The sequence below is a fragment of the Sceloporus undulatus genome, chromosome 3, assembly GCF_019175285.1.
Source record: "Sceloporus undulatus isolate JIND9_A2432 ecotype Alabama chromosome 3, SceUnd_v1.1, whole genome shotgun sequence".
Classification (NCBI taxonomy): Eukaryota; Metazoa; Chordata; class Lepidosauria; order Squamata; family Phrynosomatidae; genus Sceloporus; species Sceloporus undulatus.
In genome coordinates, this window is record NC_056524.1 from 14506174 (window position 1) to 14529927 (window position 23754).

General features: G+C 42.7%; 1 protein-coding gene across 1 annotated transcript in view; it reads left to right on the top strand.

Annotated features, from left to right (window-relative positions):
- Window positions 1-1626: 1626 nt before the first annotated feature.
- TYR (tyrosinase) overlaps window positions 1627-23754 on the top strand; it is an 85863-nt gene continuing 63735 nt past the window's right edge. The window contains exons 1-2 of the mRNA XM_042459225.1: window positions 1627-2445; window positions 18165-18381. Coding sequence (XP_042315159.1) covers window positions 1627-2445; window positions 18165-18381 — 1036 coding nt within the window. The remainder of the gene's footprint in view (window positions 2446-18164; window positions 18382-23754) is intronic.

The window sequence follows — 23754 nt, forward strand, 5'->3', positions numbered from 1 at the left end:
GGAAGTGAATAGGCAGCCAGTGAAGATCTTTCAAAATAGGTGTTAAGTGGTCAAATCTAGATGCACCGGTGACCAATCTGGCTGCCATGTTTTGTACTAACTGAAGCTTCCGAGCTTGGTACAAGAATAGCCCCATGTAGAGCACATTACAGAAATCTAAGCGTGAGGTTACCAGAGCATGGACCACAGTTTCAAGGTCCCTTTGGCCCAGGTAGGGCCGCAGTTGGCATATCAACTGAAGTTGATAGGAAGCACTTCTGACCGTTGCATCTACTTGAAATGTCAACTGCAGAGACGAGTCCAGAAGTACTCCTAAACTGCGAACTTCGTCCTTCAGGGGAAGTGTGACCCTATTCAGGACAGATGGATAAATTTCCTTCCCCGGGCCTGGTGACTGATGACATACTGATGACACCTAACCCCCAGACAACCTCTTCCAATGCTTTCATGTATATTTTAAATAGCATAGGGGACAATACTGAACCCTGAGGGACTCCACAGGCCAATGGCGGGCCAAGGGGTCAAGCAGGAATTCCCCAGCACCACCTTTTGAATACACCCCTCTAGGAAAGATTGAGTCACTATAGAAAAGTGCCTTTAAGCTCTATCCCAGAAAGGTGACCCATGGTCAATGGTATCAAATTCTGCAGAGAGATCCTGTCAAACCAACAGGGACACTCTCTCTGTCCAGTGCCTGGTGTAAGTTGTACATCCAGGTGTCCAAAGTCATCTCCATCCCATAACCAACCCTGAAACCACACTGAAATAGGTCTAACTAAGCCATTTCATCCAGGAATCCCTGCAGCTGGAACGTAACTCTCTGAGAAGGAACCCCAGAGAGCCTAAGTATCTTTACTTATTGTTTAAAATCTCTGCATATTTTTTTAGCAGAATGGTTTTTATTATTTCTGTTTTTCTACCTGGGAACATGTATCAGAAAACCTTTTTCTCTAAAGTAGATGATAGCAAAGTGAAGTCTTTCATTTGATGCTGGACTGCATCTCCCATCAACTTTACCCCATGGTGAGAAGGAGTTCAGGGAGTCATAGTCCAATGACATCTGGACATCTGGACATCACTACACCATCCCTGTTCTAAAGGAAAAGACTGGAGGACCTTAGACCCATGTATTTTTCCAGATTTGCAGATTTGCTGCACTCATGTCACTCAACAGACTTGGCTTGAGTTGTGGAATGCCTTCCCTCCTCCCTCACTCAACCCCAGCCCTCATTATTCCACCCTGAAACCCAAGAAAGCATTAACTCAACTGTCCAACTTCCTGCGTGTGACCAAGAATTGCACCCTCTGTGGTCAGGCACATCAAAAGTGATCATGTGCTAGGCTGAAGATGAGGGTTTTAAAGTAAGACTCTGTACAACTGAAGCCTGAGGGGGAGGGGGAGCAAAAGTTACTTGGATGGAGCCCAAAACATGTGATAATCAGATTACAGAAAAGTATGTGTATGTACGTCTGTGTGTCTGAGGCAAAGATGAGAAGGGATGCTGAATGATATACGGAAAAGAAAAACATAGGGAAAACTTCTCTGGGCTGAGGTAGGGAAAATAACTCACTCCTTGCCTATTTACTTAACAAGTGATTTGTGAGTCTTCTTTTGCTGCAAAGAGGATGTGTCTTTTCTCCGTTGGGATCTTCTTGGGTCTTCTCCCCTTAGGATCTAGCCAGTTTCCACGGGCATGTGCCAATTCAGACAGTCTGTTGAGAAAGGAATGCTGCCCCTCGTGGCCGGGGGACGGGTCCCCTTGTGGAGAGCTTTCAGGTCGGGGATCTTGCAGAGATATCCTGCTTTCAGATGCCCCGCTAGGACCTCAGTTCCCCTTCTCCGGAGTAGATGACAGGGAAGACTGGCCTGCTGTCTTTTTTAACAGGACCTGCCAATGCACAGGCAACTTCATGGGCTTCAACTGTGGTGACTGCAAGTTCAACTTTGCGGGTTCCAAATGCACTGAAAGAAAGGCACGGGTGAGGAGAGACATCTTCCGGATCAGTGCCAGGGAAAAGTATCAGTTTCTCGCCTACCTCAACTTGGCCAAGCACACAACCAGCCGGGATTTTGTTATTGCCACTGGAACGTATGCCCAGATGAACAATGGCTCAGCCCCCATGTTCCGAAACATCAATGTCTATGACCTCTTTGTCTGGATGCATTATTATGTGTCTCGGGATACACTCCTTGGAGGCACCAGTGTGTGGCGGGACATTGATTTTGCCCATGAAGCTCCAGGTTTCCTTCCTTGGCACCGACTTTTCCTGCTCATGTGGGAACATGAGATCCAGAAGTTGACAGGGAATGAGAACTTCACCATCCCCTACTGGGACTGGCGAGATGCCCAGGGATGTGACGTCTGTACAGATGAGTTTATGGGTGGCAGACACCCAAGCAACCCAAACTTGCTGAGCCCAGGTTCTTTCTTCTCTTCATGGCAGGTAGGCATGGGGTGGGAAAGAGGGAGGGGAAAGTTGTTGCTTTTTAAAAAGGGGGGGAAAGAAAGAATGTAGCAACATGTTTAAGATTAACTGGTTTTTATTTTTGCATGAGCTTTCATGGATATAAACCCACTTCTTCAGATACATTAAAGAATGATAATAAATGCTCAGGTACACACCATATTTACACAGTTGTGAGAATGGAATGGAAATGGATCCAGACAGATGCAAATCATGACCCTTGCCAGAATTTTTCACAGGGCTGCATAAGGTGATACAGGTCTTTCAGATCTTTATAGTAGTCACTTCACTTTCATGTGTGAAAATAATGATTCTGCTTACCAAAAGTCAGTTTTCTTGGGTTCAAAACATTATCTGAGAAGATTCCTTTCATTACTGTAGGGAGGACTCTTGTATTAATAAATGTAATTTGCCATGAAGCCATTTTTTTATATACCTCTGTTAATAGATTGGAATTTTTAAATATAATTCATTTCAGCTGTTTTTTGTTACTAGTTTTCCTTTGTATTTTCCTTGTTCAATGATCACAAGCTTAAAATTTCATACTGTATCTCCAGGAATATTGAAATGTTCTGCACCTGGTTTTTGGGTATTGCCAAAATAAAAACAAGCTAGTGAAATGTGGGCTAGACAAGGTAACTGTTACATGGATTGGTAATTGGTTGACTGGCTGAACCCAAAGGGTGCTCAACAATGGCTCTTTTTCATCCTGGAGAGAAGTGACCAGTGGAGTCCCACAGGGCTCTGTCCTTGGGCCAGTACTGTTCAACATCTTTATCAATGATCTGGATGACAGAATTGGGAGCATACTTATCAAATTTGCAAATGACACCAAATTAGGAGGAGTAGCTAACACTCCAGAGGACAGGATCAAAATTCAAAATGACCTGAATAAACTAGAAAGTTGGGCAACAGCTAACAAAATGAACTTCAACAGGGAGAAATGTAAGGTACTGCACTTAGGTCGGAAAAATAAATTGCACAGATATAGGATGGGGGACACAAGGCTGAACGAGACTATGTGTGAAAGGGATCTGGGAGTCCAAGTAGACCACAAGTTGAACATGAGTCAACAGTGCGATGTGGCAGCTAACAAGGCCAATGCGATTTTAGGCTGAGTCAGTAAATGTATAGTATCTAGATCAAGGGAAGTAATAGTGCCACTCTATTCTGCTTTGGTCAGGCCCCACCTGGAATATTGTGTCCAGTTCTGGGCACCACAATTTAAAAAGGATGTTGAAAAAGTGGAATGTGTCCAAAGGAAGGCAAGTAAAATGGTGAAAGGTCTGGAAACCATGCCCTATGAGGAACAACTTAGGGAGCTGGGGATGTTTAGCCTGGAGAAGAGAAGGCTAAGAGGTGATATGATAGCACCGGTTTAAATATTTGAAGGGATGTCATATTGAGGAGGGAGCAAGCTTGTTTTCTGCTGCTCCAGAGACTAGGGCCTGGAACAATGAATGCAAGCTACAGGAAAAGAGATTCCACCTCAACATTAGGAGGAAATTTCTGACAGTAAGGGCTGTTCAACAGTGGAACACACTCCCTCAGAGTGTAGTGGAGTCTCCTTCCTTGGAGGTCTTTAAGCAGAGGCTGGATAGCCATCTGTCGGAGATGCTTTGATTTGGATTTCCTGCATGGCAGGGGGTTGGACTGGATGGCCCTTGTGGTCTCTTCCAACTCTATGATTCCATGATTCTATAAAACCAGGTAGTTGTAAAGGTGCTGCTACATTTCTTCCACCCTTCCCTTCCCCTTTTTTATGCTGCAAGAGACTAACACAGCTACTTCTCTGAAAGCCTTTCTCCTAAGTTTTGCAGAGTAAGCTTGTGTGAACAATTTGCTCTGCTCTTTTCTTTTAAAAGACCAATATATCTGATATGCATCTCCTGGAGGAAATACAGATAAGGGTACAATGCTGCCAAACAATAACAATAACAACAACAACAACAACAACAACAATAATAATAATAATAATAAATAGAGCATGCACAACTCTGAAGAAAATGAATAAAAATACTGCATGTATTCCTAAAATGTGTACAAACATAATTTACACAATACAACTATCTGTGCATCACTGAGGCATCAATTTTTAAGATGAACACAAAACTTCCTGTAGGTATTGTTCCTTTTTATGTCCACATATGAAAACACCTGTACAGAATTGGCACAGAATGAACCTGGGAGTTGAAAAACTGAGAGAATCTGGAGAAAGCAGCTCGAGAGATCTGCCCATTGTTAAAACAGACAAAAGTCACACTGACCAGTATTCTGTAACAGCTACTTAGATATATTTATATTTAATTAAGTATACTCAACTAAGTAACCTCTCCTAGTCCACCCCCTCCCACAACTGGATGGAAACGGCATTTATTCATAGGTTGGTAGGAGTTAGAAACATGCCAATAGTGTCACAAACATGATGAAGTAATGATTGTGAATATGGAACAGTTATGGATGAGTTACTTTGGTAAATGTTCTGTATTCATGATTGCTACTTAGTTATTATTGTGACATTATTGCCATGATAGCAACCCACTTACCTCAACCTACTTTCCCAGGCATCAGCTGCATAGGGTGAAGGGGATCCATTCTGCCAGCAACTGGAGCATGAGTGAAAAATATTTCTATCAAATTTGAATGTGTCAGGTCAGGAAAGGTTGCTTAGTTAAGTACAGTTGGCCCTCCATATCCATGGATTTTTTTAATCCATCAGTTCAACCATCCATGATTTCAAAATACATTGTATTCAAAAAAATATAAATTCCAAAAAGCAAAATTTGATTTTGATATTTTTATAAGGGACACCATTTCACTACTGTATAATGAGACTTCAGCATCCACAGAGAGGTCCTGGAACCAAACCTCAGTGGATACTAAGGAGCCACTGCAAACCTAATAATTGATACAGAATACTGGTCATTCTTTCAAGCTTGCTTTTTGGTGCACATGCAGTGATTATCTAGGTGATCAATTACAACTGGTGTTTGCCAGTCCTGTGTTGTATATTTCTCAACCTTGCAGTTCGACATCTTTTTAAACCAGATGCCAGGGAAGCTTCATCCTTAGTCCTCAAGGTGGCTAGCCACATATTTAAAATTCAGTGGAATATCCAAGAAGCAATTTGAACAAAACTGTAACAAACCACAAACCACCAGAAGATTAAAACAACAGCAAAATCTTTTCTCTTTCAATCAGCTTACAATGTAGACAGCACACTGGAGCCATCTGAGGAAATACTCTTAAAGAAATGGAAGTGCCACTACAACTGATAGTCCTGATAATGAATCTGTACTTAAGGCAAGAGTCTACTGTTAGAATAGAATATGGAGAAACAGAATGGTTCCCAACTGGCAAACATTCAAGCAAGGTTATATTCTATCACCCTTTTTGTTCAAACTATCATATGAAGAGCAAGTTTAGACTAAAAGAAGGAGCAGTGAAGACAGGGGGAAAGAACATCAGCAATCAAAGATATGCAGATGGCACTATACTACTAGGAGAAAATATTAGCTACTTGGAACAATTATTAAGCAATATTAAAGGAAAAAGTGCAAAGGCTGAACATAAAGAAAATAAAAATAATGATAATGGAGGATCTACATAAATTCAACCTAGGGGCTCGACAAACAGCCATGCCCCCAACCTGCTCAAAAAAGGAGCTGCAAAGTAGTGGGCTGGATAGAGCAATTTAGTAAGAAGTGGTTAATGCCAGAACAATAGAAAGAGGAGCATACATTTGGCAGCTTCTTTCTGAAAGCCAAAATGAAAAATATTTTTTTCCTACTACTTATTTCTAGAGCCAACATTTTGGATATGAGGCAAATAAATATATATTTCAACACTAACTAAAGGATTTTGAGCTGAGTCCAAGAGACCTAGGAGTTTATCACATGGGAACAATTGGAAGTGTAAACAGGGTTTATCCTGTGAAAATTGTGTTTAAGATTTTCAGACAACTTCATGAATAAAGTACCATTATCTGGGGAGTATCCCACAAAAATTGTGCAACTGCGATAAAGTTTTTCACACAACATCGCGATCAAAAGCTATTAAAACACCATTAATCCAGGAATAAACAGGCAATAAACCATGAATGATTTGTTGCTGTTTATTGCCTATTTATTCCCTGGTTATTCCTGGGATATTGACCACTGTCTATGAAAACCTTAATTGTGATTTAATAGTAATTGTGCGATTGTCATGGGATAAACCCCATTTAAATTTTTGATTTTCCTCCAAATTACTTGTGCTAGCATCCTTTACTGCCAGAAAAGGCCCTGTTTCTTATTATGAAAGTTAGATCTGATTAACCCATTTGCTAGAATGCAATGCAATGGCGGTGGTGGTGGGGTCCATTCTTGAGCTCTTGGGTTATGCAGTGACTCTTAAAACAATACCAAATATAACCAACAGAATGGGGGGGAGGGGAACGTGAAAATAGAAAACACCATTTCTTGTATTAAAAAGCCAGCCTGATGCAGTGGTTTGAACACTGGGGTATGATTCTGGGGATCAAAGTTCAACTCCCTGCTATCCCCCCTGGTCTGGAAGGTCAAACTGAGTGAGAGTGTCTGGCCCAAAGTCACCTTGTGAGTTTCATGTCTTGCTGAATAATAAAATCTAGTAGTGCACCTACAGTGTAGAAATAAGGCAGTTGGACACCACTTTGAGTGCTATAGCTCCATTCTATCAAATCCTGGGATTTGTAGATTTACAAGATCTTTAGCATTCTCTGCCAAAGAGTGCTAGTACCTTACAAAACAAATCCCAGGATTCTGTGGGATGGAGCCATGATAGTTAAAGTGGTGTCAAAGTGTATTATTTCTACAGTGTAGATGCACCATAGATCTCCCACGTCCAATGCTCTAAGTCACCATCACCTGGCCCTGTAGAAGCCACTTTGGTTTTGCAGGCACAATTTTTTAAGACAGGTGAAAGTTTTCAGACTAGCCATGGAAACCACTTTTGCTCTCTCTCACGCTGGAGAAAGCTGAAGATTCAGAGGGTTGTTTTGGGGTTTTTATTTTTTGGATTCTCTCCCCATGTAAACTGCAAAAGAAGAAAAACAAGGAAGAAACAGACTCTCCTTGGTGTGAAACCAACCACAGTTCTGAGCTCTTGCATGCCAGAACACTGTCAAACCAATAACAAAGCGAAGAAAGGGCGAACAAAGAAGAGTGAAGTCCTTTTCAGAGCATTGTGGAAGCTGGATTGGCAAATAAGCAAAAGGATTTTTTTAAAAAGCTCTTTCTTCTACGTGCCGGAGTCTCAGAGAATCCACTTTTCATTTGCAATAAAATAAGGACAATTACGGGGGCAAGCTTGGGATAAAGTCAAGTGCTGGAGCGAATTGAGGGTGAGTGGGGGAGATAAATATGTGAAATATCTATTTCTACTTCAGCTTTCCCCCTTCCAAAGAAAAGAAATAGGACTTTATTCCATGGAGACGTTGCCATGGAAACAATGATAACTGTGAATGCATGGTGAAATGCTGACTTCGCCCCCTCCTGCCTTTTACTTTTCTTCAGCCAACTGTTGTTACTCCTTAGTGAAATGTATCTCTGAGCCATGTTTCCCTCCTGTTTGTAGAGGTACCTGCTCTTGTCATCAAAGCTGCCGAAAACACTCTAGTTCCCGTACACGCTATTGCTAAAGCCAATCTTTTCAAGACGTTGTATTATAACCCATTCAAGTGATAGCCAAGCTTGTTGGAAAGGCCTGATTGGTGCCTCCTCAACCAGATTGGTCCATGAAATTGAAGCACCTGATAGAAAAAATGGCAAATTCTCTAGGCCAGAAATCTCTATTGTGGCCTTCTTTATCTTTACGTAACTTTATGCATACTTAACTATGTAATAAGAAAGTCTGTTAGCAGAAATCCTGCTAGCTAAGTAGCACCTCTACATAGCAAAGGTGCTAAGAAATCCTGATATTGAAAAGATGCATATGAAAGAAATTGTTCTGCCAATGTTCATTGGCACTCCTTAGCTGGTGTCCCAATGCACATCAGTCCCATTGTGCATCATAGAATCATAGAGTTGGAAGAGACCCCCAAGGACCATCCAGTTAAAACCCCTGCCATGCAGGAACTCACAATCAAAGCACCCCTGCCAGATGACCATCCAACCTCTGGAGCCCTGGTGGCACAGTGGTTAAATGCCTGTACTGCAGCCACTCACTCAAAACCATAAGGTTGCGAGTTCAAGACCAGTCAAAGGGAAGGGTCTCAAGCTTGACTCAAGCTTGCATCCTTCTGAGGTCGCTAAAATGAGTACCCAGATTGTTGGGGGCAAATTAGCTTAGTTGTAAACTGCTTAGACACTGCTAGTTCAGTATGAAGCAGTATATAAATGAAGCTTGTTTGTTTTGTTTGTTTGTCTGTTTGAAAATCTCCAAAGAAGAAGACTCCACTATACTCCAAGGGAGTGTGTTCCACTGTCAAACAGCTCTTACTGTCAGGATGTTCTTCCTAATGTTGAGGTGGAATCTCTTTTTCTGTAATTTGAACCCATTGCTCTGGGTCCTATTCTCTGGAGCTGCAGAAAACAAACTTGTTCATCTTCAGTGTGACATTTCAAATATTTAAACCGAGCTAACATTATCACCTTTTAAACATCTCTTCTTCAGGCTAATTTATGAGTTCCTCTATGAAAGCAATGTCTGTTTTCAGCTCAGGATCATGGTGGGAGAGGTGCACATGTGGAGCCACTGTGCCTGAGGATGTTGGTTCTAGGTTGATGCGTATCTATCCACAATCTTTCAGTTTTATGCTCAGTCAAACATTTCATTGATTGTACATTGACATTCAACACAAACCACAGTCAAGAGATTTATGCAATGCAATCCCTATGTAAAATCTCAGCCTACACCTTCTGGTTTCTCTGTAGCAGAAATGAAAATGAATACTCACAAATGTTCCTCTCTTTGATAACAAAAGATCTCTTGTCTCATTGAGACACTCCATTGAGAAAAAGGTCAACTACCGTGAATTTTCCCCCCTTGGAGTGATTTGTGTGTGTGTGTGTAAAAAGGTTCTTTGTACAATAACTGCCACCCTGTTGCTTAGTCCCAACTGAAATAGACATCTACAATTAATCAGTTAATGATGTGTCTATTAAGTTATTGACAAATTATATTTTATTGATCATTTATATCAGTGGTCCAAAGAGTGTCCAGTTATTTAAGGCAGATGGAACGTGGTGGCTTAGTGGCTATGAAACTACATCTGATGATTATAAAGTCTGAAGGTTGGCAGTTTGAGGCCCAGATGCCATGTGATGGGGTGAGCTCCCATCTCTAGTCCCAGCTTCTGCCAACCTAGCAGTTTGAAAGCATGCAAATGCAACTAAATAAATACTTACCACTTTGGTGGGAAAGTAACAGTGTTCTGTGCAGTCATGCTGGCTACATAACCACCAGAGTCATCTTTGGACAATGCTGGCTCTTCGACTTAGGAATGGAGATAAGCACCACCCCCTACAGTTGGTTCCAACTAGACATTAATGTCAAGGGGAAACCTTTACCTTTTACCTTTACCTAAGGCAACTGTTTCATCTATCACTCTGTTTGGTAGGCTACCACTATTCTGCCCATGTCCATGAATCAGTGAATCTGCTTTGGTTTGTTATTGTTGTTGGTCTTCAAGTCATTTCCAACTTGGGGCAATCCTAGGGCAAACCTATCATGGTGTTTTCTTGGAACAGTTTGTTCAGAGACGTTTGGCATTACTTTCCTCTGATAATGAAAATGTGTGACTTACACAAGGTCATGCAGTGGGTTATAAATAAATTAAAAAATAAAACATTTATTTCTACCACACTTTTTGTGGAAACAATCAAAGCAGCTTACAATGTTAAAAGAATACACCATATATACAAAATAACCCTCTTTAAAAAAGAACTAAGCAGTTTAAGGGTAAAATTACACAAACAATTAAAACACTAATAGTGGGCAGAGCCATCAGATATTGGAGGGGGGGGTTGCTACATGGCTGAGTAATTTATTCTGGGAAGGCCTGTCGGAAGAGATCCATTTAGTGATTTGACAGATTTTGTCTGGCAGGCCATTCCACAGGCTGGGAGCAGTTGCAGAAAAAGCCCTCTGGGAGGTTGGAGTCAATATTTATAGGCTGGTCTTTATAGGCTGCAGTAAGTTCCTCCTAGAGGACCTGAGAGCATGGAGTGGATTGTATGGCAGTAGGCGATCCTTTAAATAAATTGGGCCCAAGCCATGTAGGGCTTTAAAAGTGATAACCAACACCTTGTACTGTGCCTGAAAACTAATAGGTAGCCAGTGGAGTGACTTTAATATTGGTGTTATATGATCACTCCTAGATGATCAAGTGATCACCCTGGCCACCATATTCTGTACCAATTGCAGTTTTCGAACTAGGCACAAGGGTAGCCCCATGTAGAGCGCATTGCAAAAATCAAATCTTGAGGTTACCAGTGCACATACTACAGTTTCAAGGTCTCCTGGTTACAGGAAAGGGCGCAGCTGGTGTATCAGCTGAAGCTGATAACAGGCACTCTTGACTGTCACATTCATCTGATTTCTCATGTGAAGAGATGGGTCAAGAAGTACCCCCAGACTGCGAACACAGTCCTTTGAGGAGAGCAAACCCCTCTAGAACTGGAGGTTGCAACTCAATGATTGGTCTAGGGGCCCCTACTGTAAGTACCTCCGTTTTGTCTGGATTCAGTTTGAGCTTGTTTTCCCTCATCCAGTCCATTACTGCCATTCACCCAGTCCACTCAGACCACTGCACCATATTGGTTCTCTCTTGGGTTCAAAAGCAATTAAGTAAGATACTGTATGTTCCATGGTGCTCAACCTTATTTTCCAAAGAGACTGATCACTTTGAAGTGTTCTTTTAAAGTTCAGAGTATGTCTACTACTCCCTGATAAGGGAGGCACTACTGCCATGGGATACTCTTTGTCAAACATATGCTCATTTCAGCATACAATCTCATCTTGGAGCAATAGCTCCCACGTTGTTGAAACAAGGAGTAAATAGAGCCAGAAGAACAGAATACCATGAAGATACATTTTGGAGGTAAACCCGGGGGGGGGGGGTGTTGCCTTTATCAGGTTTATTTTTTTTAACAGCTCCTGCTACTCTCCTTTCTTTTCTGATTAAAACTATTGGCTTCAGAATTGAGACAGCTGAAAGCCACATAATAAATCTTCACACAGGTGTTTTTTTTCCCTTTGCAACCTTTAAGAATGACAAATCCAAGGACAGTATTCAGCCATCGGCTCTGCTTTTTTATCCAAATAAATCAAGGTATTCAGTGTTGAATAATTGTCAGCAGGCTTAGGATTATTACTGATACTGTATTTATTGGTTAAATTACCATAGACCCTGTGTTTGGTATTCTGTACTTCTATCTAATTTTTTTATAAATGTGAAAAAAAAAACACATTCCTGTAGGGAGGTTAGAAGAAATGTAGAGGTGGGTGTTCCTTTGGATTAGATATCAAGATGTGCCAGGAAGAAATACGGTTGTCATACCAACATGAAGCAAACCTCAGATTTTCACTTACAGTTTTGAAATAATTCTGAGATCATCACTGGGATGATTCTGAATCTGCACAGTGAACAGTGGAGAGAAAGAAAGAACATGTCTCTGAGATGCACTACAACACATAGGTCAAGATGCTGCACTATGTTTGGGTAGTATAAATCTAGGCTCTATGCAACTGATTGTGTATCTGCCAATGAGCATGCATATTGTCCGATTATACAATGTAGAAAGCACAAGGACTGTTTCTGAAATCCCACTGAATCAGGTGGTGCACTGAAATCATTAGCAAATTACTCTGCCCTCAACTCTTACAATTTGGCACAGAAAGTCCCAATTAATCCTCTGTTCATCTGCTTTTCAAATGTCCCAGTTTCTCTTTTCTTTTCCTGCACTCCCCCTTTGTGTTCATCTTATTTTAATCTTGAAAACTGTGTCCAAAATATAAAAATAGTTTACACAGTACAAGTGCCAGAATGTTAACCCACCTTTAAAAAACCAACTGGGCCACTTTGCACATTTTTTAAAAAGCATATACCCACCTACTGTCCAGTTTGGAAAGGGCAGTCCTGATTAACCCTCTGTCATCCCACATCTGAACCCTTGAATCCCATGTTGGGAGAAAGGTGAGATATAAACTCAATAAATGCATATAATATAATATTTTAAAAATTATCTGGTTTCTTCTCCTCCCACTTTCTCCCTTTGTCTTCATCTTACTTCAATTGCTGCAAAATGAGTTGTATGTGCAAAAGTAATTTGCACCTAATTCATTCAGCAGGATGGATAGGACGGAACCTTTTTCTTCCCAGTAGGCTCAGGCAAAAGCAAACCAGTGCAGCCTCTCCTAGCTTGCCTGTACTTTATTATTAATAACTTTTCCCATCTTGACCATTGTGAACTGGTGAGATTCTATCTGAAATCCCACATTGTGGTGGATAGTGTAGATCTACAATCATGTATTTACAGTACATGGTGACTGTGCTCCACCACCCTCCTGCTAAATCCAAACATTATACAACCAATGGTGTATCTGCCAATATGTCTGCTAATTGCCCTTCAGTGCAAATGCACAGTGACTATTTCTTCAACCTCACTGAAGAAAGTACCATGCTGAAGGCACTTATGAATAGTTGCACACCATCCAAGAATGCACACCAACTAGTTGGGAGTAACCAACAGATTCCAGTCATGCAGTTGTGCTTTCTTGGATGGTGTGCAACTAGTCATAAGTGCCTTCAGCATGGTACTTTCTTAGCAGAAGGGTGGTGGAGCACAGTCACTATGTAAATACATGATTGTAGATCTACACTAACCACCACAATATGGGATTTCAGATAGAATCTCACAGAAGAGAAATTTAGGAATCTAAATACAAGGCAGGCCTTTATATTAGGCAGAGGGCAGCATTCACTTCATACTACAGAATTTAGATATCATTAAAAAACTATATATAGTTATTTTTTATTATTATATTTTTACTTCCAGCAAGGTCAAGGGAGGTACTTGTGAGGTTTTTCATTTCCACTGACAAAATAATTTGGCTGGCCCTGGGTTCCATGTAGCTGGAGTTTTAGAGAGTGATGAATACTTGTATTGTTGTCTCAAATAGCAAAATATCTTGGTCTTGTACTAGAAAAACCTCAAAATGTGATAGTACAGCACATGAAGATGATAATGAGGATAGAACTATCTGCACTATTCACATATTCCATCCAAGATATAAAAGTATATTGAGTTGTCGCTGCTGCTACTGCTGCTGCTGTTATTATTCTGTGCCTTCAAGCCATTACTGACTTATGGAGACCTTAGGGCAAACCTATCATGGGTTGTCTTGGCAAGATTTATTCAGAGGCAGGTTACCACTGCATTCCTCTAAGGACTTTATCATATCAGACTGCTGTCCCATCACATTTGTGGTAGTTTAAAAATGGAAGTATGCCCACTTGGCATAATTTATTTTCACACTTTCCCCCATGATAGCATTTTGGTGATCCATGATCAAGTGATTTGTTTTTAGCACTACCAAACTTTTCCGTCCAGGTGGAACAAGTAATTGCACCTTCAGACTGTCTCCTGAAGTTGTCTGCTGTATGAATTTGCACAACTAAGCTGACTTTGGGAAAGTGTTGGCAGCTGCAATTGCTTGTCGTCCCTTTCCGAAGCACTGGGCTGCTGTGTGCACATTCACCCAACAGCCCCAGGGTTCGGGGGGGGGGGGGGGGACACAAGTGACCACAGCTGCCAACCGCCTCCTGAAGCTGGCTGCTATGTGAATGTGCACACAGTAACCAGCTTTGGGAAGATATTGGCTGCCATAATTACTGTTCCATCTCCACTTCTGAAGTATGGAGATGCTGCATGTACATTCACACAGTAGCCCCTGCTTCAGGAAAGGAGGACAAGTGATGGTTGCCAATCACGTCCTGAAACCAATTGCTGTATGAAATGTTCACTCAGCAGCCAGCTTAAGGAGTTTGTTAGCAACCATGATCGTTATGAGGGGAAGAGGAGTGGAATCAAATCCATTCACACTATGTGACTCCTTGAGAAGCAGAACTGCAGTGGGAAGGACCTATTGCATGAAGGCAGTAAGAAAACAGCTATGAGACTGAGAGCCTGTTGCTGAATTTTGCTCATCAATGAAAAGATGCACTACAGTAATGAATGGATTGCAAGATGGTACCAGGACGGACACAATGTCACATGATAGGTCCAGTCAAAGGTTTTTTTTCCAGTTAAAATTCTACTTTTATAGCCTTGTGTGATGAAGTTCTAATGCTGAGGGAGTGTAATTTGCCCAATGTAAGCCAGTGAATTTCCACGATGAAACAGAAATACAAACTCTGGTCTCCCAAAATCCCAGTTCAGCCCCCAAACCACTACATCTTGGGGCAGAGAGTTAACAGAAGGACTGTTGGGTCCTGAGCATGATGGTCACCAGTTTCCAAGCAAAGCCAGGAAATGCCCTTTTACTTTGTATGTAATGAAACTGCTGGATGGGTTACCATGGGGAAGCTAAAGCTAATCACTCCATCAAATTCCAGCAGGGATTCAATATCCATATGGGGAGAAAATGTATCCATCCAGAGTCAAGCTGTGTAATGATGCACTTTGAGAAGGAATTAAAAATCCTCCTGCTTCAGAGCTAAAACCGTTTACTAGATATGGGCTATGGCGAGATTTTGATGATAACAGATTATCTCACATCTGGCCATCCTAAGGTCCTTGTGTTTCTATTGGGCTGCTGATAAAGAAGTATTATTGAATTATATTGTTCACAAATTGAATATGATACACACACACACACACACACACACACTTTTCTTTGTTCTTCCTGTCTTCTATTGAAGATTATATTATTTGTTGTTACCTGCCCTTGAGTTGACCTCTACTCATGGTAACCCTGTGGATGGGACACCAAGAACCCCTATCCTCAACCACTTTGCTTATATCCTGAAGGTTCAGATCCATGAACTCCCTGATTGAGTCTATCCTTCTGGCATGTGGTCTTCATTTCTCTTTACTTTCTTCCACCTTTCACAGCATTATCACCTTTTCTAATGAGTTGTGCTTTCTCATGATATGGGAAAAGTATGCCAGTTTTAATTTAATCATTTGGCCTCCAGGGAGAGTTTAGGCTTGATCTATCCTAGGGCCCATTTGATTGTCTTTTTGGCCATACATAGGCGGGTTACAGATGGGCAAAAAGGGGTGTGTTCATGACGTCATGAAGGTAGAGCCTTCAGATGGCCCTTACCTGAATGCCACCATGAACATGCCGCCCGCACGCCCCAAGCAGGAAGAAGCGGCATTAAAAAGGTGCTGCTTTTCCCCGCTTCTTTTCTATATAGTGCGCAGCTGCGCATCTCCGTCTGTAAGCTGCTGCACCGGTACGCCAGAATTGCTACGCTGCTAATTTAAGTTGCCCATTTAAAAGCTCCGTGTCTGCTGCGTCGCATAATGAGTCGGGGTCCTGGAACATGCGCAGTTTGCAGTCAGGCTTTAATTGCAGCATCAGCTGCCATGCAGGTGTGGAAGCTGCAGCACAGCTGCAGCGCATTTTAAGACTTTTAACCCTAACCCTAACCCTAACCCTAACCCTAGAGCTGCATGTACTTTAAATATTTACATATGTACAAGGGAGGTGATGGGGGATGGCATGGGGACAGCGGTGGCAGCGGCGACAGCTGTGGCTGTGCATTGCAGATTCAGCAAGAGCACGGGGACCAAAGGAGAGGAGGCATCCATGATGCTGGTGACATTGGCTATGTGCAAGCGGACAAGGATGCCAACACCAGCTGATCACCAGCTGGCAGGAGACCACCTTTGTTCTTGGCCAGGGCGGGGGAAAAAGTTTAAAGGGGCTTGGGTGGTTTAAATGTGCACATATGCTTTCTGCCAGCCGGCAAAAGAAAAAAAAAAGGCCCGTTTTTGGCCACCTGTGAGGAAGCTGCCTCTCTCTTTGCGGCGTCCTCCGAGGCGGCGGTATGGAAGCTATGGGTCAGAAAAGGCCCCAGGTGAGGCGTCTTCACTGCCCCCCATGTGGAAGCCCCATACACCTTAGCCACGCCCCTGGGGCGGGCGGTCTGGAGGCTCCGTATTCAGCAGAATACACCTCCAAGACGTCTTCCCCTGCCCGTCTGTATCCTGCCATAGTATCCTCAGCACTCTTCTCTAGCACTATATCTCAAATGAATTTATTTCTGTTCACATTCTTCAATGTCCAGCTCTCATATCCATACAAGGTGATTGGGAATACCACTAACTTTAGTGTTCAGTGTTATATCTTTGCACTTTTAGATTTTGCCTAGTTCCTTCATAGCTGCCCATCCCATTATTAGTCTTCCGATTTCTTGATTGCAGTCTCTGTTCTGATTAATGTTTAATTCAAGATATGGGAAATCTATACTTTGTTTTTTTCCATCATCTAAGATGAATTCATTTAAATATTCTGTGATCGTTATTTCCCCCCCCCCCCCAACATTCATTGTTAAGCCTACCTTAATGCTTTCTTATTTGGCTTTCTTTAGTAATTGTTCCAAGTCTTTCTTTTTTTTTTTTGTTTTCTGCTAGTAGTATGGTGACATCTGCATATCTTAGTTTGTTGATGTTCCTTCCTCTGCTCTTCACTTTTCCTCCCTCTGAGTCCAAGCCTGCCCTGTGTATGATCTTTTCTGCATACAGACTGAACAAATAGGATGCAGGCTTCTCTGACCCCTTTGCTAGCTGGGAACCATTCTGTTGAGGATGGTGTGCAAATCCTCAAACGTTTGGCAAACATATTTAACATCTTCTCCCATATGCTCCCCACCCCATCCAACTGAGTTAATTGAGTTCAAACTACTTTTGCACTGTGGACTCAATTTACCCAGCTGAAGTGAGGGAAGTGGAAAGAAAGGAAGAGAGAAAGTGAGATATTTTGAAACCAGCTGAAAAAGTGGAAAGACAGAGGAATAATCAGGAAGCCAAGTGGAAGGTATTCACATGTTCATGCACACACCCAACTGCATACAACAATCTGCATGTGCAGGAGCATCTGTGTGTACAATGGTACCACATGCACAACACCACTTCCACAATTCTGAACGCATATGGATCTTCTCATCTGACAAAAATCTTCCACCCCTTCCTTGGGGTGACATAGGCACGTGTAAGAGCCTAACAGGATTCTGGTTCCAATCCATGTTCTCTGCGACAGTTTCACTGCTCTCTCTAGTTAAGAAGGACATAATAAATAAGAGCTTTAAGTAAATAATTACAAGCCATTCTAGCTACCTGGATATCTGTTATAGTAAAGGTGGACGTGTTTGCATTGAATGTCTCATCATACAAACATGTACTGTCCCTAAGTATGCTCCCTGGCTACCATTTTGGTGACATTCATCAGAGGGTAAGCCCCACTGAAAACAGTGAAGCCTATATCAGAGTATACATGCATAGGATTATGTTCTAGGAGCAGGTGGTCAACTGTGGGGCGATTATGGGGCCACACTCGCCTCTCAGGAGACTTGGAGGCTTCCCTGCCACACACCCCACAAAATAAAAATCAAATTTTGTTTGCCTCCAATCTCACTCTAGAGTTGGAGGGGGGGCATTTTTCACCAAGTTTTTCTCTAGGATCTTACTTCTCAATCCACTAGTGACAATGCTATGTATAATCCACAGGTGATTTGCAGCCGATCAGAAGAGTACAACAGCCGCCAAGAACTTTGTAATGGCACAAACGAAGGGCCTATTCTTCGAAATCCCGGCAACCATGATAAAGGGAGGACCCCTAGGCTTCCAACTTCTGCCGAGGTTGAATTCTGTTTAAGTCTCACTCAGTATGAAGCTGGAACCATGGACAAAATGGCCAACTTCAGCTTTAGGAACACTTTGGAAGGTAACCTCCTTTCCCCTTTCTTTCTAATGTTGTATTTGCATGTGAATCTACACACTCTTCTGGCCAAGAAAGGCTTCAGAACTTGAACATGGTTTAAATCTGAGTGTGTCGTTTCACTCAAAAAAGAGCTTATCTCATCTTAGTGCAGCATTCTTACACGAGAACAGCAACATGATTCAGCAAATGGTGCTATTTCTTAGCACAGAACAAATGCAGACAAGTTCCATATTCAGATGACAATATGTTAGACTGCATCTGCACTGCAGAATTAATGCAGTTGGACATTGCTTTAACTACCATGGCTCAGTGCTATGGAATTCTGGGATTTGTCAGAGAACTCTGGTGCCACAACAAACTACAAATCCCACGATTCCACAGGATGGAGCCATGACAGTTAAAGCAGTGTCTTGTTGTTTCTTGTTGCATACCTTCAAGTTGCTTCCAACTTATGGTGACCCTAAATTGAATGTAGCGTGAGGTTTTCTGGGCACGATTTGTTCAGAGGAGGTTTGCCATTGCCTTCACCTGAGGCTGAGAACATGTCACTTGCTCAAGGCCACCCAGTAGGTTTCATGGCCAAAGAGGGAATCGAACTCTGATCTCTAAAGTCATAGTCCAACACTCAAATCACTATGTCATGCTGGCTCTTTAAGCAGTGTCATATTGTATTAATTCTGCAGTGTGGCAGCAGCCTTAGTTTAATAATCAAAGTCATGAACAAGTTTTTTTGGCCATACACAAAGCATACCCTCTAACAATTCACAAAAGAAAACGAGGACAAATGTGGCTGAGCCTCATCAATGTGGTCAAAACGTGGCTAGGCAATAAGAGGTCCAAAGTTGTTAAGGAGGAAGAACAATAAGAAGTAGTCAACGTCCTGGTACAGAGCACCCAAAAAAGGCGGTCTGCCAGCACCCTGGTTTGCTCCACAAGGAAGCCACAGCGGACAAACCATGCGGCTCCCTCGCATAGCAAAAAGAACCCACGAAAAATGGGTTCTTTTTGGGGCACCATAATGATGCCACAGTGCACCAATGGCACACTCGTGACATCATTATGGCACTGCAACGTGCAGACGCTAGGCATCCGTTGTATCAAAATGGCAGTGCCCTGCACGTGATGAGGGCACCCTATAGGCCTGTCTGGACCAGGCCTAAATTAGTAGTGTTCAGGGTGATGGAGAAACCTCAGAATTTATGTACTGAATTTAATAAAGACAAGACTCCACTCCCTCCTCTCTTTCCTGCTGAGTTCATTGTGTGTGATCTACCTGTGCACTTTGCACCCAATTTGCAGCAACTGAAGTAAACTGCAGATGAAGGGGGAATGCGGGAGAAGAAGAGATAAACTGGAACATTTTAAAAGCACTTGAGCAAATGGGGCAGTAGAAGATAAACCAAAGCTGTCCCTACCAAACTGAGATAGTTGGAGAATAGACATAGCCCCTTCTTTCCTTCATATGAAGAAAGTCACAATAAGTTAGGAGGTTTCTAGTTTCTGATAATGGCTGGCAGCTTGCGACAAATGTGGACCTAAATCCAATTTGACACTGGCAGAAGTCATTGTTTTGGTCATTGTAAAATCTGGAATACTTTATCAACTTTGTCCAAATGCCCCCCTGGCCCTCTTTTTCCTGCTGCAGCTCGCCACTAGTTTACTGGTTTACTGTTTGGTGGGGAATGGGGAGCAGCTAAAACTGAATGCATAGAAACAATGACTGCTTCTGCACTGCAGAGATAATCCTGTTTGACACCACTTTAACTGCCATGGCTCAGTGTTATGGAAATCTGGGAACTGTAGTTTTGTGAGAGAGAAGGCTAGATATCCCACAAAATTACAATTCTAAGAATTCCATAACATTAAGGCATGACAGTTAAAGCTGTTTCACATTGCATGATATCTGCAGTGTAGATGAAGCCAATTTCATCCTCTGGGATCTCCAAACAACCCCTGAGAAATGCAGTGGGATGCTTTACATTGCACATTCAGCTATAGGAATTTAGCTGGACACTCATCCACTCCTGCTTTCACTTTCCACTTGCCAGAAAATGGCCATGCTGGAAGCATTGCAGTAGGTAAAAAGTTATTTGGGTGTGTGTGGGAAAGGAGGTATGGATTGGTGTCCCCCAATCCAGGATCTTGGACATTGTGTTAGGATGGAAGCTAGGCTAATCGGTTTTAAAACAAACTACAGTTTGGAGACCCTGGCTTGCTCCAAAACTATTAATCATGGATTCATGGTTTGGACAAAATGGGAAGCTTTGTTGAATTAAAGACTTCTGTTTTCATTATCTCATCCTGTTAATGGAAAAGCAAAATGATTGCATGTATGAGCAGCAAAAGGCTAATTCATCCCTTTGCTTATGTTTCAAGATAATAAAGCCATTTTTTTTTTTTTTTTGCAAAGTCTTCCACTAGCTGTTGTACAAATTTTTAAAGAAAAGTGCCACTGCCAGAATTTTTTTCCACACAATCTGGATCCAACCCAATATATCTTAGTAAGAAATTGTACAAAGAAGCTTATAAAACAGAAATATCCTTGTCTGATTTCATGGCTATAACTGCCCAAATAGCTAATGTCATGCTTCTTCCGGCATGAATGGAAACATCATATTGTAGCTCCATAAGAGGCAACAAATCATGAAGCAAAATAGGAGGGACGCAGAGAGAGGGAGGGAGGGAGCACTCAATTATAAGCTAGGAGACACCTCCAGCATTTGCATTTTAATGTGAATTTACCTAATTTGCCATTTTGAACCAATGTGTGAACCAAAACTCAGTTTTCTTTTAAAACTCAGTTATCCTTTGAAAAATTTGTCTGGATTTTGCAATGATGCATGCATTTAATTTTTTTAAAAAAATAAAGCATACAAAATTGAAGGGAAGTACATACAAATGTGTTTCTTAATCAAAATAGCATTCAAGAAGTCATCATGATGATGATGTGGACAAGATCCTTGGAAGTGTTCGGAAGACAACCTGCTCCCTCGATCCCTGTCCCTCATGGTTAGCGGCTCAGGGGGGACCGGCAGTAACGACATTGTTACGCCAGATTATTAATACATCTCTGAGGGATGGGCAATTTCCAACTGATTTGAAATTGGCCACTGTAAAACCTCTATTAAAAAAGCCCTCCCTCGACCCCCTGATACATAGTAATTATCGGCCAGTCTCGCTGCTGCCATTTCTGGGGAAGGTGATCGAGAGGGCAGTTGCAACCCAGCTTCAATCGGTCTTGGATGAAACGGATTATCTGGACCCATTTCAAACTGGCTTCCGGGCGGGTTACGGGGTTGAGACGGCCATGGTCGCCTTGGTCGATGATCTCCGTCTGGGCATCGACAGGGGAAGCGTGTCCCTGTTGGTGCTCTTGGACATCTCAGTGGCTTTCGATACCATAGACCATGGTATCCTTCTGGAGCGCCTGGCAGAGGTGGGAATCGGGGGCACTGCGCTCCAGTGGTTCTGGTCCTACCTCTCTGGGAGGTTCCAGATGGTGCAGCTGGGAGACGTGTGCTCCGATAAGAGGGCCCTTAAAACTGGGGTCCCTCAAGGAGCCATTCTGTCTCCCATGCTATTTAACATTTACATGAAACTGCTGGGAGAGATCATCCGGAGACATGGGGCGCGGGGTTATCAGTACGCTGATGACACCCAAATAATTTTCTCTATGTCTCCGACTGACGCAGTGACTGAGGATGGCGTCTCTCCTCTCGTGGCATGCCTGGAGTCAGTAATGGGCTGGATGAGGGAAAACCGACTCAAACTGAATCCAGAGAAAACGGAGGTACTTGTGATAGGTTCCCCTGGTCCAGGAATGGCGGTGGTTCCACCTGTCCTGAACGGGATCACGCTTCCTGTGAAGGACTCCGTGCGCAGTCTGGGAGTGCTTCTTGACTCGTCGCTACACCTTACATCTCAGGTGAATGCGACGGTCAAGAGCACTTGTTATCAGCTTCGGCTTATCCGCCAGCTGCGCCCATACCTGGCCCAGAGGGACCTTGAAACGGTGGTACACGCTCTGGTAACCTCTAGATTGGATTTCTGCAATGCGCTCTACATGGGGCAACCCTTATACCAAACCCGGAAGCTACAGTTGGTACAAAATATGGCAGCCAGGCTGGGCACTGGTACCTCCAGGGCCAGCCATATTACACCCGTGCTTAAAGATCTGCATTGGCTGCCTATTTGCTTCCGGGCTCAGTACAAGGTGTTGGTGATTACCTATAAAGTCCTACATGGCTTGGGCCCAGGATACCTGAAGGACCGCCTCTCCCCATACATTCCGCCCCGCACCCTCAGAACTTCTGGGCAGCAACTACTCAGGGTTCCAGGGACCAGACTCTCCTCCACAAAAAGGAAGACGTATTCCAGCGTCGCCCCTGCCCTTTGGAATATGCTGCCCACAGAGCTCCGCTCGGCCACCTCCCTAGCTCAGTTTAGAAGGGACTTGAATACCTTCCTATTTCGAGCTGCATTCCCCGAATGAGTTCCTGATGGCCTTCCTCCCTCTTTGGTCGGCAAGATGGCTGGCTGATGGGGTTTTGACTTGTTTTTAATATGTGTATATTATTGTATTGTGTTTGATTTTATTGTAATGTTCACCGCCCTGATCGATGGAAGGGCGGTATATAAATAAATTTTTTATTTATTTATTTATATTAGCAACATCAGGCAGCCACCTTTCAACCAGTAGGGGACAGACTCCTGCCAATCCCAGTGGCTGCTTACTGGTAAAGGGGGGGGGCTGCCATGGGAAGGGTCTGGCCAGAATGCACTATGTATCACTGTAGTTATGGTGCTATATAGTATGCAGTAGTCATGTGGAATTCTTTCCAGCTCTATGATCATACAGAATTCCAACTGTTTTTAATGTTTGGTCTGTACTGAACTGAACAGTAGAAGAAAATGAGAATGGAGAGAAGCTATAACTGACAGATTTGTTCATTTGAAGTCTCAGTTAATATCAAGGTGTTCTACGGCTGAGATCCAAAATCTGCTAAAGGTATGGGCGGAAATCATGTAGCCAGATGTTGCTTAACTGCATTTCTCAGAATTCCTCACCATTGTCTATGCTGGCTAGGATTGCTGGAAATTAGAGTCCATTCACATCTGGAGGACTTCATGGTGCCTCGACTTAGAGCACCTCAAAGGCCATAGTCACCCCCATGCAGATGGTAGATTCTCTCCAATAAGTTTGACTGGTGATATAGATGACAGGCAAGTCCAAGGAGAAGTGGCAGCTGATGATGTTGGCCCTGTTAATCAAAAATTCCTTGTTCTTTGACCCTATAATCCTTTGGACCCTTACTTGCTGAAGAGTAAAGCAGAGAACATTACCCACTTTCTTGTTAGAGGTAGCAACTTTAACAT